Source organism: Grampus griseus (genome assembly GCF_964374135.1).
Source record: "Grampus griseus genome assembly, chromosome: 14".
In the NCBI taxonomy this organism is placed as follows: domain Eukaryota; kingdom Metazoa; phylum Chordata; class Mammalia; order Artiodactyla; family Delphinidae; genus Grampus; species Grampus griseus.
The window spans coordinates 24,035,403-24,053,588 of NC_139008.1; the positions used below are offsets into that span (position 1 = coordinate 24,035,403).

The 18,186-nt window shown below is 49.3% G+C and overlaps 1 protein-coding gene across 1 annotated transcript in view; it reads right to left on the bottom strand.

Annotated features, from left to right (window-relative positions):
• The window catches only part of XYLT1 (xylosyltransferase 1), a gene marked incomplete at its 5' end in the record, with an annotated part of 186,322 nt that overhangs the window by 69,364 nt on the left and 98,772 nt on the right, over positions 1 to 18,186 (bottom strand). The window contains 2 exons of the mRNA XM_082669889.1: positions 6,400 to 6,602; positions 7,544 to 7,716. Of these exons, the coding sequence (XP_082526015.1) occupies positions 6,400 to 6,602; positions 7,544 to 7,716 (376 nt within the window). The remainder of the gene's footprint in view (positions 1 to 6,399; positions 6,603 to 7,543; positions 7,717 to 18,186) is intronic.

Here is an 18,186-nt window from a genome sequence, read left to right on the forward strand (position 1 = left end):
AAGCTTAGAGCTCTGACCCTAAGCCTCCATCTTTCCATCTTCAACCTCAAATCTGCCTCAGCCAACCGGAATCACTGGAAGCTTTTCTGCTAGAACCAGGCAGAGGTGGGCCAGGCTGAATGGGAAAGGTTACCAGGCTTCTGTGGACGGCGGTGCATCAGATCAGCACCCCTACCCCGACCCCAGCATCATCAGGGATCAGTCAACAAAAGTCCCTAAGTACCAATGCCGTGCAGAGTCCCACGTGATGGACCTGCATCTTCTTCAACCTGATGAGGTCTTCACCTCAGGACATACGGCACAATCCAGGCTGGCCAAAAGACACGGCTTTCGGGGAGCTCTTAAGAATCCCGGCTCTACCGCCTGATGAGTGGGCAAACAAATCGTGGTATAGCCACACGATGGAATAGTATTCAGCCATAAAAAAGATGAAATACTGGCACATACTACAAGGTGGGTAAACCATGAAAGTATTATCCTAAGTGAAAGATGCCAGGCACAAAACATCACACACTGTACGATTTCATTGATATGAAATATACAGAGTAGGCAAACCCAGAGAGGCAGATTAGAGATTGACAGGGGCTCATGGGGGGAGGTGAATGGGGCGGGATGGAGTTTCCTCTTGGGGTGATGAAATTGTTTTGGAACTAGATGGAGGTTCTAGGGTGCACAGCATTGTGCATGTACTAAAAGCCACTGGATTGAGCACTTTAAAATGCTTAATTTAATGTTAAGTGAATTTTGCCTCAATTTAAAAAAAAGATCACTGGCTGTAACCTTGTGGTCAAGTCCCTTAACATCTTTGTGCCTCAGTTTCTTCATCTGAAAAATGGGATCCCCAAAGTATGTATGTACTTCATGGAACTGCTGTCAGGCCCATGGATAGCACTTAGAATCACGCCGGGGATGTACTAAGTGCTGTAAGTGCATTTGCTGTGGTTGCATTTGCTGTTAACAACAGGATTTCCGTGACCCACTCGAGAATCACTGAACTGACTAGAGGAATGAAAAGCAGGGGATCGGCTGTGCACAGATGCCTGAGTCCTCTGCCCAGATCCCAGGGCGACCAGGCTCCGTGCCGAATATTATCAAGGGCTTAACTTTTCTGCAAGGTTCACTAGAAGTTCTGTTTGAATACTAACCTCTTTAAACGTTTTTACACACCAGAAGTCATGTTTTAAGGGATGAGGATTAAGACACACACGTGTTAAAGGTCCCAGCAGAGGGCCTGGCACACAGTAGGTACACAGGAAACAGCTGCTGGATCTGGGCTCTAGTCTTGCTTGATCAGTGCCATGGAGACCCTGGTCTTGGGGACGCTGCAAAGAAGCCAGGACACCTGCTTCCTGTCTGTACGAGCTGGCCTTTCCTGCTGAGGAGCTGCAGAAAACCTCTTAGGTTCCTGCTCTGGGTCCCTGGTGGTATGTCAAGAGAGAGGTTTGGGTCTAGGTCAAGTGTAGCTTAAATATCCACATGGTAGGTCCCGCTAGGTTAGACCTTGTTGCTGTGGATCCCCAAGAGGCAGAATTAGTAAATCCTGGGTTTAGCTTGAAAAACTGAAATACTGTTTTCCCCTACCACATGCTCGCACACACCTACACACATGCATGCATGCACCCACGCATGCACACATACACCACAGACAGAATATGAGCCCCAGAGGGGCCGTGGACACACTCGGCCTTTGCATCTGATTTGCTCTGGGACACAGAGCCCAGTGACAGACTGTGTGGGGTCTGTTGCTACTGGCCCAAACCACGCAGACCAACGGCGCAATGCTTTAGGGTTTCATCCCTTCCTGTGGCCCATCTAACCGAAGAATGCTAGCGCAGTGTCCAGCCTTACTCAGTACATAGAACATATTGAATAAAACCATCATGTCCTTTGAGGATTCCAGACCTAGCAGGGTCTCAGTGCTTGAAAGCATCCATTTGCATTCACACGCTGGATACGTAAACATCTCCAAGCAGAGCCTACGTGGGCCAGGCGGTCACATCAACGGCGAAGGAGAAAGACCCGGATTCTTAAACACACTTCGCTTGCATATTCCAAACAGGAGAACAGTCTTCCCATTCATAGACGAGTTGGTTCTATCCTGCTTCTCTTGAAACATTTTAGGCTTCAAGTCTAACTTTGATTTTCCCACTTTTGAAAGAGATGTTCAAGAAATATTTTCCTGGTCTTCTCACGAGTGAAAGGAAAAAGGAAAGCAACTCAGTTGACGGTGAAGTCCAGCCCATGGGGTCCACGCTACTCCACCACTATAATAATAACAGCCTGCATTTAACGAGCTCTTTCTGTGTCAGGCACTGTGTTCAGCCCTTGACATGCAACATGTCCTCTAATCCTCCTAACTGTCCTATGAAGTAGGTACTGATACTGTGCCCCCTTTTAGGTGCTGACGCTGAGATGCAGAAGGCTGAAGCTGATGGTACCAATTCACACGGCCGGCCGGTGGTGGAAGATTCTGCAGTCAGGCTGTCTGTGTCCACGGTCTCATCGAGGCTACTGGCCAGTGAAGACCAATGAGTCTGGCCAGCAGTCAGAACTAGGCAGCAGACCAGGCAGGCGATGTCAAGTCACAAACAGCTCAGAGCAGCCATGACAGGTGGCCTCTGCCCTTGGATATCCCCCCAGGTTTTCAGAGCCTCGTAGAAGCTACTGACTTGGGCACTCACGCCCCTTCGAGAAGGCTCCTAAGTTTGCTCATCCTTCCTGGGAGGGGAGAAGTCATGGTTTTGGAAGCTACAGATGGAGCGGCAGATGGGAAGTGAAAGCTTATCAGAGTTGCCCAGGATAAAACCATTCATCTGCAAAATTCATATGTTTCTGTGTGGGGCGATTTTACGAAAACAACAGCAAGAGGAAGCAGCAGTGCCTGATGCGTGAAGTGCCTCTGGCCACGAGGCTGGCAACGTGAGTGGCCAGAAGAGCTTGGGGTGGGGCGCATGGGAATGAGGGCCGTGGGGGGCAGAGGAGACACAGACTGACAGAGATGTCGAGACAACTGAAGCATTAAAGCTAAAAAAATGATGACTCCCTTCTCTGAACCCCCAAATGGGTGGGGCGCACGGTCTGAGAAAGGATTTCTGGATCTTTCTTGGAGATTATGAGGTGCAGCCTTGGAGACAGCATGGGAATTAACAGTTGACATTTACTGAGCTTTCTAAGTGCCCAAACTCTGCTCGGTTCTATTGTTATAACCTGATTTCACAAAGATTGAATTTACTGGCCAAGGGTCACCCACTCGTAAGGTGGCAGAACTCAGAGTCAAACCTTAAGCCATCAGATGGAAGCCTGAGCACTCATCCTCCTGCATATGAAATGCTAGAAATCCTGACATCCTGGCCGAGGTGAACTGGCTAAGTGGCCGCTGCTACAGCTTCAACTTGCAAATCAACAGAGGGCCTCTGGGGGGCAGCACTGAGACCTGATGAGATTCTTTGGGGAAGGGCCATGGGCTGGCCCACCTGCCCTTGAGATCTCTGGCCAAGTGTCACCACCCGACCGAGGCTGAGATGAACTCTGAGGCCTCCACAGGAGGTCCGGAGGTGGGAGAGTGAGACCCTAGACCCTTGACGGGAGTGCCTGCCACGCTAGCAGCTGCACTCAGCATGCTGGGATATTTCTGAATGCGGTCCTTATTTGGAAGGTGGAGGGAGAATGTTCTAACTCACCCATGCCTTGTGCTTCTCTACACTCACCTCTCCTCACCGTTTTGTTTATTATACTCCAGCCATGTTTAAATTTCTCAACGGCAACTAGTTCATCTCTGACCCGAGTCCAGGCTGTTCAGACGGTTCTCAGTTGGAGGCGATTTTGCTCCTCTGGGAACAACATCTGGAGATGTCTGTGCTTGTCACAAGTGACTGGGGGCGGGGCCCACTTCTGGCATCTAGTGGGTAGAGGCCAGGGGTACTGCCAAACGCCAGCAGTGAGCAGGGCAGCCCCCAGGACACAGAATGATCCAGCCTGATGTCACTCGTGTCTAGGTTGGGAAATCCTCGTCTAGAAGGATCTTCCTGTTTTCCATTTGTCTGCCGATCCCTTCTTATCCTTCAGGTCTCAGCTCAGAACTGCTGCCATTCTGACCCCCTGGTTATGCCCCTCCTCCACTCACACCATCTTCCTTTCTTTACAGTCTGTTCACACCTACTATGATGTGTCGCTTGCATGATTATCTAATTCTATCCTCCCAGCTAGGATCCATGCTCCACTGAATGCCCAAGGAGTGCTTGTAGTACTCAACATAGTAGTTGCTTAATAAATGTTTGTGGAATGAATGTTTGAATGAATGAATAAGTAAGTAAAAGTCTGCCAGAGATACTTCATAATCACCCCCTTGTATTCCTGCCACCCTATGAATAAAAGAAAACTGGTATCTTTCTAATCCCCATTATTTTCCTCAGGTTCAAAGAGTGCCAGGAGTATCCTACGTCAACTAACCAAGGATTGTGCTTTCCCCTGATCTCCTCCAAGGTCCAGATTCTCCCAGCAGATGATGGGATGCCACCAGGCCCAGGACTGAAAGGGGCACAGGAAAGGAGACAGAAGCCATTGCTAGTTTTAAAGAGAGGTCTTCCCTCCATGCCTGTATCTTCTATGATCTTGATTCAAAACCCAAACTCCTGGGAATATGTGATCTCCACATTTGATGGCATTAAGAATGACTGTTAATATTTGGGGTGTGATAATCAAATTGATGTTAAATTCCAAGAGAGACTTTACCTTTTAGATATGTTTACTGAAATATTTACAGATACAATTGTATGACGTCTTGGAAATGCTTCACCGAGGGTTGGTGGAAGAGGGTGAAAGTCTGTACTTGTATAGAAACAAGGTGAATTGATTACAGTTGAAACTGGGTGCCGTGGGGGTCACTATACTAGTCTCATATTCTTGTGCATGTTTGAAAATTGCCCGGATAAAGGAATATTAAACAACAATGACAAAAACTTTTATCTAGCTCTTCTGGGAATGCTATACCCAGTGCCAGGAGAGGAAGGAAGGCCCTCTCCCCTTCACCCTGTTCACCTCTCCTTTTCAGCCTTGTCAAAAATCAAGATGGGGGCTTCCCTGGTGGCACAGTGGTTGAGAGTCCACCTGCCAATGCAGGGGACACGGGTTCGTGCCCCGGTCCAGGAAGATCCCACATGCTGTGGAGCGGTTAGGCCCGTGAGCCATGGCCGCTGAGCCTGCGCGTCCGGAGCCTGTGCTCCGCAACAGGAGAGGCCACAACAGTGAGAGGCCCGCGTACCGCAAAAAAAAAAAAAAAAAAAAATCAAGATGGAAGACACAGTCAAGCAAAGAGCTGCCTTCTTGATCGGAAATATAGTTCATTTTCTTGCCTTTTTACCCCTCTACAGATCTCCAGGGGTTTTCTTTGCTTACGTCTCTTTTAAAGAGTAGACCAACGTTCGTGCAAAGGGACAGGCCTTCCTGGTGGCATCTGAGTTTCTCTCTGCCTAGGGGCTGCTGGCTGTTCCGCCAGCTGCCCACAATTGTGGCCAAGCAGCCTGCAGGTTCAGTGGGAGCGCTTCAAGAGAAGCTAGAAATCTGGAGTTTCAGTTGCAATCTCCCAGTTTTAAAATGTGGGCAATCAACTCATGTGTTAAAATCTGAGAGGAGCCAGGTGAACACACCACGGGCCTCCAACAGCCCGGAGACGCCTGTCTGTGATTCTGCCGGAGCCGTCACAGCACTCCTCCTTCTTCCATTTTGTCCCTTTCAGATTAACACGTAAGTCAGACCTTGACCCTCTTCTGCCCCAAACATGCCAGCGATTCCCATCTTTCTTTGAGTAATGGCCAAATTCTAGAACCTCCATGATCTAACCTCAGTTTTCTCTCTGGCTTCTGTCTCTTACCACTTTCCCCTCACTTACTCTGTTCCAGCCACGCTGAGCCCTGTTGTTCCTGGAACACACCAGGCATCCCCAGGGCCCAGCACCAGCTCCGCCCTCCTCCTGGACCACTCTCCCTGTCTGGGTGGCTCAAGCGGCGTCTTCCATTCTTCTCGGGAAGGACGTTCCTGGCCACTCTCATCTTGCTGCTCTCTGCCTTATTTTTCTGATGTACCATTTTACTTATTTTATGTGCTGTCTCCCCCACTGCAAAGGTTTTGGCCTTTGCAGTGTGTTCTCAAACAGAGCTGGAAAAACCATGTACTTAAGAAATCTCTGTTGAACGAGTGGATGAATGAGCGAATGCTCACATGATTCTCAGGCTCAGGGTGGACCCTGTGCAGAGAGATCTCATGGAGACAGTGCATAAGCGTCTCACAGAGGCACAAAGGCTTCTCCAGACAGGAGGCAGGCTGCTTCTGCCTCTGGCTTCCCAGCTGTGACAGGGGAAGCAGGACTCCACAGCAGGCTGGCCTGGGGCCGGGCCGCCTTACCTGATGGGGTAGTCAGCCGCGCTGAGGTTGATGAAGAAGTCCCAGGGCCAGTCGGTCATCTCCAGGAGGTCCCGCATGCTCTGCAGGTACGTGGACAGCAGGCTGGCTCCCCCCCAGATGGTGGCCATCCTCCAGGGGGTGACGCGGACGTTGCTGTACTGCCTGGCGAACTGGAGCACTTGGCGATGCAGGTAATTAGAGCGCTTTTCCCAGGAGAGAAAGGGTGACATTCAGCAGCGCAGAAAACACTAAGACCTGTCCCTTGCCCCCTCTCTGTCCCTTCCCTTCTAGTTGACAGGGCTTTTGAACTTTGCCAAGTAACTGATTCAGGCCTAGGGTGTCTTTCTGCATTGCTATTTGAACTTCATTATTTTTAAAATGTTACTTTAGCTATCTGAAATGCAGATTCCCTGGCCCCGCCTCTAAGCCACTGGTTCACTAGGTGTAGGCGGGTGCCTGGGAGTCTGCATTTTTCTACAAGATGGATACATATGGTCTGAGGTTAACAAGCTAAGAAATATAGCTGCATCTAGACCTGATCAGTATTTCAAGAGGTAGAATTTCTCCATTACCCTCTCACAGGCCTGCAAGAAGCAAGCTTTTTGGATAGGCATCCCCTTTGCCTTCTTGACCAAAGACATAGTCATGTCACGTCAGCAGACCGACAGAAACCTCTGGAACAAGATGCTCAGGGGTCAGCAAGCTGGCTGCAGGTTTTTTGTAAAGTTTTATTGAAACACAGTCACACACGTCCATTTACGTATGTTTTTTATGACTGCTTTCATGCTACAATGCCACAGCTGAGTAGCTGCGACACAGCGTATGGCCCAAAAAGCCTGAAGTACTTGCTCTCTGGCCACTTACAGAAGCAGTGTGCCCACCCCTGGGTTAGTTATCTTCACAGAGCGACAGGCACTGCATCGGGCAGTGGGACAGTGAGGAAAAGAGGTACGAATGACAATGTTTATGGAGAAAGTCTAAAGTCACAGCTGGGAACTTTGAAAGCAACACACACACACACACACACACACACACACACACACACACACACACACGGCACTTCAAGACCAAATGCTCTGGGGGGAAGCAGGGAGGTCAGCTTGGAGAGAGGCAGACAGACCTGCAGAGAAAGGGCGGTCCTCACCTTGTCCACGTGGATGTAGTAGAAGTGGTCTCTGTGGTAGATGGCCTTGAACATGCGCTGCAGCTGCCGAGAGGCGCGGCCGTGGACCACCAGGACAAAGGCGATTCTGACCCGGTTGGCCAGCATATACTCCACCGAATCCTCATCCCACTGAATGTTCTTGTTGGCTTTGCCTGGGAAAACCCGAGAAACCACAGAGGTGGGGTGAGCTCGGTCGCCCTCGGGGGGCGTTTCTCTGATGCTTCTCCCCGGAAACTATTTGAGGGGCAAAGTAGTCATATTGGGCCCTGAAACCTGATTCAACTTAACCAAACAAGTCCTGGACCCTTACGCTGTCCTGGTACAACAGGAGTAGGAACCCTGAGGACCTGAAGATACGGTTTCCATCCCCAGGAAGCTGAAAAGAACGGACGGAGACATGTGTACACATATTAAACTACTGAACAAGGCAGGAGGAGATGAGAGATGGAAGAGGTGTATTTCTGAATCACAGAGGAAGGAGCAGTTAATTTCAAGTTGGGAAACGCAAGATACACATGCTGTTTTTGCCTGTCCAGAATACACTCTCCCTTCTCCTCCTAAGAGCATCCGTTTTAAAAAAATTGGAGAAGAACAGATAACATGAGATCTACCCTCTTAACACATTTTGAAGCGGACAGGATAGTACTGTGGACTATAAGCACAATGTTGTACAGCAGATCCCTAGAAGTTATCCATCTTGCATAATGGGAAATTTATCATCTGACATTTGGGGGGGCATCATCCCCCTCCTCAATTCTCAGTCTGTGTGGAAGGAGAGGGTCTCTCTCCATTGTCGATTTCAGGGGTGGTCACAGGGATGAAGCTTGGTTCATCAGGACACCGCCTCTCTCTGGCCACAGTAGGTATGGTTCAGCCCTAACCAAGCTGTGCAGCTAAGAAGACAGAATTCTGGACTTTCGTTGGAACTACTAGATGAGAGACGTTTGCAATCCATGAAACTGGCAGATGCTCAGAGCCCTCTGGTCCCCACATGGAGAGGAAAGCCAACACAGAGGGAAGCACTGCTGAGCGATGGAGGGGGTCTAGGTCCTCATGAACCCACCTGGGCTCCTGGATCAGCCCGGGTGGAGATCAGCCGCGGTCAGAGCTTCCTTTTCTTTGAAAGCCCAGAACCTGTACCAGAGGCTCCTGAATAAATGATTCCAGACCTCTTTTCTCCTGGAAGCAGCCTCAAAGACACCTTTTCTCCTTTTCTTCCCTTGCAAATGCTCCAGGGGCAAGGTTTCAGGGAGGAACACAGCTTACTGGTTCAGTTCATTACAGGCCCAACTAGAAATATCCTGGTTTTCCTGAGCCGAATTTCCTTTGGGTCTAACCTGATTTCTTGTGGGTTCTAGGTTTGTGGGACTCAGAACCTTGTCAGGGTAGCAGCTGCAGGTGTCTCCGACTGTCAACTGGGAAAGCTGAGAACTAGGACTGTTTAGCCTGGAGGTCAGGAGATTGGGAGCCTGTCAGCTGCCACTGGGAAGTTGAATGGCCACCAAATGAGCGAGGCTCCTTCTATGTTGTCCCAGAGGACGGAATGAGATTAGCGTGTATCGTGTCCACGGCCTGTGGGACCTGCTTCCCGCAGATATGACTGCACACCCCTGGGCCTTGATCGCCCCTACCATCTACCTCGCCCCCTGGCCTTTTATCTTTTCCTTGAGCAAGCTCGTCTCTGCCTTGGGACCTTTCCACTGGCCATTCCTGACACCTGGGACACACTCTCCCTAGATCTTCGTATGGCTACATCTTCGTGTCACTAGTTCACAGGTCACAATAAGGCCACCCGGCCCCCACCAACCACATCACGCTCTTTCACCTCGACCTATTTCGATTTTCTGCATAGCATTTAACACCATCTGAAATTGTTTCCTTGTTTATTGTCTGAACCCCCCTACTAGAACATAAACGCCAAAAGATGAGGGACTGTATCAGAATGTTTGTCATTGGATACATAACACTGTAAGAATATCTGGCACACATCTGGTTTTTGGTGAAAATAAAAGTTACAGGTGGGTACATTTTGGTACCATAACGATTACAGTACCTCTTCTTGAGCATTCAGCAGTCCTTACCATTAATTATTTCATTTAATCCTTATAGCAACCCTGAAAGGTAGGGCCTTTATCTCCGTTTTGCAAATGAGGAAACCACAGCTTAGCGAGGCCAAGCCATTTATCTGTTCAAGGTCACACTGCTTTAATTAAGTTACGCTGAGATTCAAACCCAGGTCTGTTTCCAAAGCCTATGTGCTTAACCACTAATATACACTACATTACCATACCCAGAATTTGGAAATGTTTATAACAATTCTGCTTAGTTAATGAAATATCTTGTAAATTAGTTATTGCAGGTAGATCGGCATGTACTTGAGGAAGTCAGAGGCATTGCAAGGTGGATTCCTGTATCATGTGGGAGGCTGACTCTAGGTAGTCAATAAGGTTACATCTTTTCATCCGCCCTCCCCACCCACCCATCCATCCATCCGTCCAAATTCAACCACCCATCCAACAAACCATTTAACTACCCACCTAGCAAAGCATTCAATGGCCTATCACCTCCCCCAAAAAACCCAACCATCCATTCATCCACTCACCCATCCTCCTCCAAGCAAACCATCCATGCATCCACTCTTCCAAACATCTAACGATCAACTCACTGATCCACGCAATATTAACTTAGCCTATACTACGTGCCACATACTGTGCTAGGTACTAGAAAATTAAAATTGGGGGAAAAAATCCTTGCCTTTGAGGAGCTCTCAGACAAGTGGGAAAAACAGAAGGCAATGCTCAATTGTTTTATGATAGAAGTGTGCTCTTGGAGGGTAGGGGAGGAGTGAACAATCTGCCCACAGGGACAGAGGAGACCGCAGAGAGTTTAGCCCAAAGCTCCGGAGCCCACTTCCCCGGCTCTCCTGATACCCCACCATCTTTGTCTCCTTGACTGTTCAGTCAGTAGCTGTGAGCCTGGGGATAATTAACAGCTTGGCTCTGGTTGAAGACAAACTGGGGAGCAGAGGTTATCCTAACCACCCTCTGATCTCTCCAAACCACTTGCAAATACACTGGGCCTTCCTGGTGGTCGTACGAGAGGTGTGCCTGGAAGGATCATGTCCCTTTAAACACTCACACAACAACCTATTCATCCATCCACCCATCCATCCAACCAACCACCCAGAATCCTTAAACCCTCCTACTTGCCAGTCCTGGACACAGTCTTGAGCACAAAAGCACATGGGATGTGAGGCTGTTTTCACAAATGGATTATGAATGGATTAAGGAATGTGAGAATCCAAAGTAAAAAGATAATGACATACGAGAAAAGCTTACATTCTCTTTCCCACAACCACAGCCCACAGGCAGCGTAATTATCACAGGGCTGGCTGTAACCTCTCTCCGCCTCCCTTGGAGACTCTTTATCAAACAAAGGGAGGGATGCTTAAAAACAATGGCTACTGGGCTTCCCTGGTGGCGCAGTGGTTGGGGAGTCCGCCTGCCGATGCAGGGGACACGGGTTCGTGCCCCGGTCCGGGAGGATCCCACATGCTGCGGAGCAGCTGGGCCGTGAGCCATGGCCACTGAGCCTGCGCGTCTGGAGCCTGTGCTCCGCAACGGGAGAGGCCACAACAGTGAGAGGCCCGCGTACCGAAAAAAAAAACAAAAACAAAAACAAAAACACAATGGCTACTTGTGTCACTTTTTTCTCCCTGGATTTCATTGGGTGATTTTTCAAAGGTTTAAACGTGGATACGATGCTTCACAGGAAGTCCACTCTGTAGGAGTTCCCGGTGGCACTCAGATAATACTGCTCACCCCTGCCCCAAGGCCTCTGGGTAACAATGATCTGGAGTTCCCAGCAAGTGAGCTTTATGAGGCCTTTGGGAACAGCCACGCTCTCCAGCCCTGGATGTCTCTTGCCATGTTGTTGAATGAGTGAGTGAATGAATGCATTCTGGAGAAGACGGGCTGCTCTGGTCCAGAGGAGCTGACGTCATCTGAGTGCCGGTCCTGGGGGCTCTGTGTGGGTCATTACTTAGCTCCAGGAGGAATTCTACGTCATACTCGAGACTCAGAGAGGTCAGCACGTTTCCCCCGGTCACACAGCGAGTGCGCACAGAGGCGAGAGTAGGGGCCCCAATCCAGCCCCGCTCCTGCCACCCCCGCTCTGCTGCACTGGAGAGCAGTACGGGGAGTGAAGGCCGCTGGTGTCTAAGGGGACTTGGGTGTTGACGATGAGAAACGCCTTTTGTAACTTCTCTCTAGGGTTTTTAGAAAGCAGAGCAGATTCACAGACAGACAGACGCAGACATGGATACACTGCCACACCAGCAGCAGAGGCTCCCGGGCGTGAATAGCATAAAGCCATCCTTGGGTCAGACGGTCGGTCTGGGGAGCAGTAAAGACAAGGGGGAACAAAAACCTAGAGTTCTTCTGGAGCACAGCTATTTTGGGGATAAGGGTGGGTGAGAAAGACAAAAAATATCTACAGAAAGGAGACAGAGAGATGGAGATGGGGATGAGAGGTGGGGATCAGGGGAGGGATACAGAGAGGCCACACACATCGAGAGAAACGCAGAGAGAGACCTGCAAACAGACAGGAGGACCTTCCCCTCCCACGCATACGGGGGACCACGCATGTAGAGAGACCCACACAGAAACGCGGGGAAAGACAGACACACGGACATAAATGGAGACAAACACACATGACCAGACACACACACTGAGACAGCTTAGGCAGAGGGAAGGAGGGGAGCCACGCTGTAAAAGCTGGATGCACTCGACCTCAGAGCACTGCAGCTATCCTTAAAAGCAAAGGCCAACGAAAGTTCCAGAATCTCAGAGTCAAACAATGCCTCCAGGCCTGAGACGCTGCCTGTTCCTCTCCCCCTGCCCCCCAGTCTACCTCCATCCTTTACACACCTGCCCCTCGCCTGTGCCCTGACCAGCCCTGTCCACATATGAGCCCAGAGGTAGAGGAAGAAGGTGAGGCTCAGGGGGGCGAAGCGCCTTGCCGAGGACCCATCAAACTGGTGGGACAGTCTCGGGCTGGCTCCATGACCACGATGGCAGTGTTCCCCATCTGGCACATGGTTGGACCCTGAGGGGTTTTATCGAATAAACAGGAGACTGAATGTGCGAGTTCTCTGCCCCGAGTTGCAGCAGGGTGCGGTACTGTTCAAAGGGGCCGAGGTTCATGGTGCCCTTTGCCAGGTGCCAGTAACCAGCTTCCTATAGTTGCTCCACACCCCCGGCTCCTGCATCGCCCTTTCTGGCAAGCTGCTCAGACACAGGGTCACTGGACAGGACAAGAAAACACCCCGTAGACCAGGCAGAGAGGCCCCCCCTGGGGGTGGGCCTCCCCCACCCGGGCCACCGTTTCTGGGACTGTGCTCCTGAAAAGCACCCAGCCTCCTGCACCAGGAGTGGGATCGTCAGTGGGTTGTGGTGAGATTCCCAGCGGGGCGGGAACTGGGGATGGGCTCTCTCCCACCCTGCTGGAGGGAGTGGCAGCTGGCACAGCTGGCTGTGATGTGGCAACAGCATACAGTGTTAAATATGCAGTCCCCTTGACCCCGTAACTCCATGCCTAAGAATCTATCCTGGGGGGAGGAGAAGGCAAATATGCCCATCTCTATGTATAGGATGTTCTTTGTTCAATTAGTTACTCATGCGGCATCTCCTCTGTGCCAGGCACAGTTCCGGTCCTGTCAGTGGACACAACAGAGTCCTTTCCCAAACGCTGCTTAGGCTAGTGGGATAGAAAGCCACTAAAAAAGTAAGCAAATAGAGAATACGATTGCAAACAGTGACATAGGTTATGAAGAAAAAAATTTAAGCATGTTCAGGGCGGCGTTTATTTGGCTATGGTGGCCAAATGTAGGCTGATGTGAAGTGGATACACTTGAACAAGCCTGAACGAGTGAACTGAGGGAGTGAGTCATGCAATTATCATGGATGGAGGAGGATTCTGGGCAGCTGGCATAGCAAGTGCAAAGGTCCTGGGGCCTCCACCTCAATAGTGTGTATAATGGTCCAAAATAGGAGTCGACCCAAAGGTCTTAGTAATACTTGTTGATACAGAACATTGCCTATAATATATTAAGCCAAAGAGAAGTCCTACAATGCAATCCATAACAATTTAAAAGACATGGACCCAAATATTAACAGAGGGTCAGATGGTGGCATGACGGTTTTCATTTCTTCTTTACACTTTGCCGTGTTAACTGCATTTTGTAAAATGGATTACTTTTATAATGGAACCTAACAATAAAGGTGATGCTTATTGCTAGTTCTAATACTGTTTACTGAGTGCCTACTATGTGTAAAACAATTTCTGTGCATGACTTTTTTACTTCTATCCAAACCACTATGAGAAAAGAGTTATTACCTTCCTCTTATACAACTGAGGAAGCTGGAGCTCAGAGACATCCCAGTTAGGAGTTGGCTGAGCTGGGAACGGAGCTGGTCTGTGATGCCAGAGCCCTAGCATGGCCACTATGCTCGATCCAATTGTCCCCATTTCCAAAAGACAAAAATCTGTTCCTAGAAGCCTGTCAGTTGACTTTTTTCCAGCTGCAGGACAGAAAACAATGGCATGTGGTCAGAGCTATGTGTGTCTTTACAGACGGAAACCCAAACACTGCCCGGCTCCTAAAAAAAAGCTATGAATTTAACAGTATAATCAGATTCCTGTGGTACAAAACAGAAAATAGGTGGAAGAATCAGAGTGATTAGAGGCAGCGGGGAAAGCTGACTTCAGACACATGTTAAAAACCCAGGGTTGTAGGGAAGCATATCAAGTATGTTTTTGTGATGCAGGTGTGGAGGCCAAGGACTCACGGAGGGCTGTGGCCTGTTACCCACCCAAGCTCTGTGTGTCTCTTTAGCATCATTTGGTCAAATAAGGACGACGTAAACCTTGGGCCCTAAAGAGATGGCGAAGATGAAGGTACTTGGCAAGGGTCAATGGGTTGTGCACATGTCGTGATGCTAGCAATGATCACGCCTGTGGTACCTTGTAGGAATATGATCTGGGAGGAGAAAGTTAAGCTGCAGGGATTAGGAGTGTGGCCTCTGGTCAGGCAGGTCTGCATGACCTTGGACCAGGTAAGCCACCTTTCTAAGTTTCGGTTCTCTCATCTGTAAAAATGGGTATGTGATCATCAGAGCCTGTCTCTCGTGGACGCTCATGGCCATTAGAATAGCTCTCATCACCATCAGTGTTACTCTATTTGGCTGTTCGTCCCCAAGGATGTGGATCAAGTCTGGTGGACCCAGTGGGCCCAGCTCCAGCGTCCTACCCAAGGCGGCACAGTGTCCCAGGGCTGTGTATACCCCAGAGCCCACCGTTTGCAAATAAACATCCACACCCTGGATGTCCCTCTGCAGCGTCTGCCTCTGAAAACAATGACTAAATAACAAACGCAAAACGAAGGAGCCTCTGGACTGGAATAGTTATTCCAACCAACAAAGCCCTCCATTCTACCTATACTCTGAAAGGGGCTCTTCCGGCGACTGCGAGGGGGAGCTTTCTGACTTGGTTCCAAACAAGAGGGGAGGCTGGGTCTTGGAGACCAGTGGAGACGAGGCTGTGTGCAAACGGGGCTTGCATCAGGGGTGGGCCCAGCTCCCTGCCGCCAGCGAGGCACGGGCTCTGCGGCTCAGAACTGGGTCCAGCTCTGCCTCTTCACCGCGGGGGCTTTGGAAAGACACCTCTCCGGTTGTCACTTCTTCTTCTATAAACTGGGTTAGTCACAGGTAGTTCTACTTTTAATATGTCGAGGAACCTCCATACTGTTTTCCATTGAGGCTACTCCGTTTTGCGTTCCCACCAGGATGAACGCTGAGGACATGCGCAGAGCGAAATAAACCAGTCCCAGAAAGACAAATCCTGTGTGATCCCACTCATATGAGCTATCTTACATGGTCTAATTCATAGACTCGAAGAGCGGAAAGATGGTGGCTAGGGGCTGAAGGGTTGGGGAGATGAGGAGTTATCATCAATGGGCAAAAAGTTTCAGGCAAAAGGCAGATGAACGAGCTCTAGAGAACCTGAGTACAGCACTGTGTCTGCAGCCAACGGCATTGTATTATGCACTTAAAACTGTGCTAAGAGGGTAGAGCTCATGCTAAGTGTTCTTCCAAAATACAATAAAAATTTTTTAAAAATAAAAAGGGATGAGAGATCCATCCTGGCCCTGCTGACGGTGGGGTGATTCGTGCTTGTGGATGGGGCACCTTTGCCCACCAGGCACACCGCACGGAGTGGGGTTCATGTCATCGGAGGGGAAAGCCTGACAGGCTCCAGGTTCTTTGTCAGACTTGGGCCGAAGGGCCTTTCTCTCACTGGGCAGCACACCAAGGGCCACAAGTCTGGGTCCAAATCCTGCTTCTGCTGTGAATCAGCCGTGGGGCCCTAGGCGAGTCATTTCCCTTCCTTGGTCCTGAAGACTCTTCTAGAAAAATAATGATGTCTGAGGCATATTGACCCCTAAGCACTATGCATACATGATTTCATTACTTAATTTTCCTAAGGCCTACGAGGCAGGCACCGTGATTATTACCCCCATCTCACCATGGAGGACTCTGAGGCTGAGAGGCCCTGAGTAACTGATGAGTCACCCTCTCTGTAGAGTGTCGGCTCAGAGACAAACTCATGCTTTATTCTAGCAGATGAGTAGATAACATTCCCATAGTCTGGGATTCTAGCCCAATCATGGAGTTAGCATCACTGAATAGAAAACTGTCCTCCCTTGAGACAGGGTTGGTTTTTGGTAATTCACTTAGTTTCTTCCTCCCTCCCTCCCTTTTTCAGGTTTATTGAGGTATAATTTATTATTATTGAGGTATAACTGACATATAAAGTTGTAAGATAATTCAAGTTGTACATTGGGGTGATCTGATATACTACACGTTGTGAAATGATTCTCCCCATCTAGTGAGTTAGCACATCCACCACCTCACTTATTCGTTTGTTTATTATGTATTTTGGGGGTGAGAACATTTAAGTTCTACCCTCTCAGCAAATTTCAATTGTACAACACAGTGCTATCAGCTATGGTCACCAGGATACAGTCACATTAGATCCTCAGACCTTATTCATCTTATTGCTGCGAGTTTGTATCCTTTGCCAACCTCTCCTCTTTCCTCCACGCCCCAGCCCCTGGTGACCATTTCTCTACTCCCTGTTTCCAAAAGTCTAACTGTTTTTAAGTCCACATGTAAGTGATATCACAGTGTTCGTCTTTCTCTGGCTTATGTCACTTAGCATCATGTCCTCAAGTTCCATCCATGTTGTCGCAATGGCAGGGTTTCCTTCTCTCTCGAGGCTGAGTGATACTCCCTGGTATATACCACATCAGGAGAGGCCCTCAGAGAATGAACGATTCGGACTGATGGATTAAGCCGTTCAGCGCCCAGGGGGCCGAAGTGGAAGCCTCAGGGCCGAGCTGTTGCATGGGACGGTCTCCGCTCATGTGAACTGGCTGAGGCCTGGACCCCGCTCTTCCCTGTTCAGGAGCCCCAGGCCTCCCTGGGAGGAGCCGGGCAAGTGCCTGGTCATGTCTCTAACATCAGGGCTGCTGCTCTGACTCCTGTGGTCATGTCACCTCCAACCTAACCTGATGGGAAGTGAGGGGAGGAGATACTAAGCAGGGATCGTGGAGTCGGGAGAGGGGAACTGAGGGAGCAAGTCCAAGGATAAAGCTGGCCAGGCCACACGCTTCGGGGCTCAGGAGAAATGGCCCTTTCTCTGCCAAGCCATCCCTGACCCCCTCCCCCATCCCTTCCTTGCACCACCCTCCCACAGGCCCTCCAAGAATCCTGAATTTCTTCTTTTTAAAAAAAAACCTGTGGTAAAATACACATGACTTAAAATTTACCTTTTTAATCATTTTTGAGCCTACAGTTCAGTAGTGTTAAGTACCTTCACATGGTCGTGCAACCGTCACCACCAACCTTTTTGTCTTGCAAAACTGAAACTCTATACCCATTAAACACTAACTCCCATTCCCCTCCCCCAGCCCCTGGCACCCAGTATTCTACTCCTGTCTCTATGACTCCTCTAGGTGCTCACATAAGTGGAATCATATAATATTTGTTCTTTTTGCAACTGGCTTCTTTCATGTAGCAAAATGTTGTAGCATGTGGCAGAATTTCCTTCCTTTTTAAGGCTGAATGATATTCCACTGTGTGTATGTACCACATTTCGTTTATCCATTCATCTGTCAGTGAACAGCCGGGTTGCTTCCAACTTTTGGCTCTTGTGAATAAAGCTGCTATGAACATAGGTGTTCAGATATCCCTTTGAGACCCTGCTTTCAATTCTTTTGGGTATATACCCAGAAGTGGAATTGCTGGATCATATGGTAACTTAATTTTTATTAAGTTATTTTTTGAGGAACCCATCCTGCACTACTGAACTCAGCCATCCCATGTAGGGGCTCAGCCTGGGTCTGTATCCTGAACCCACCACTTACTCACAGGTCATTTGGCTGCTGTGTGCCTTTGTTTCCTCATCTGTCAAAGCGTGCTCACCTCCAAGGGATGCTATAAGGACTAAAAGCTATAACACAGGCAAAATATGGTCATGCAGCTCGACAATGGAGAAGCCAG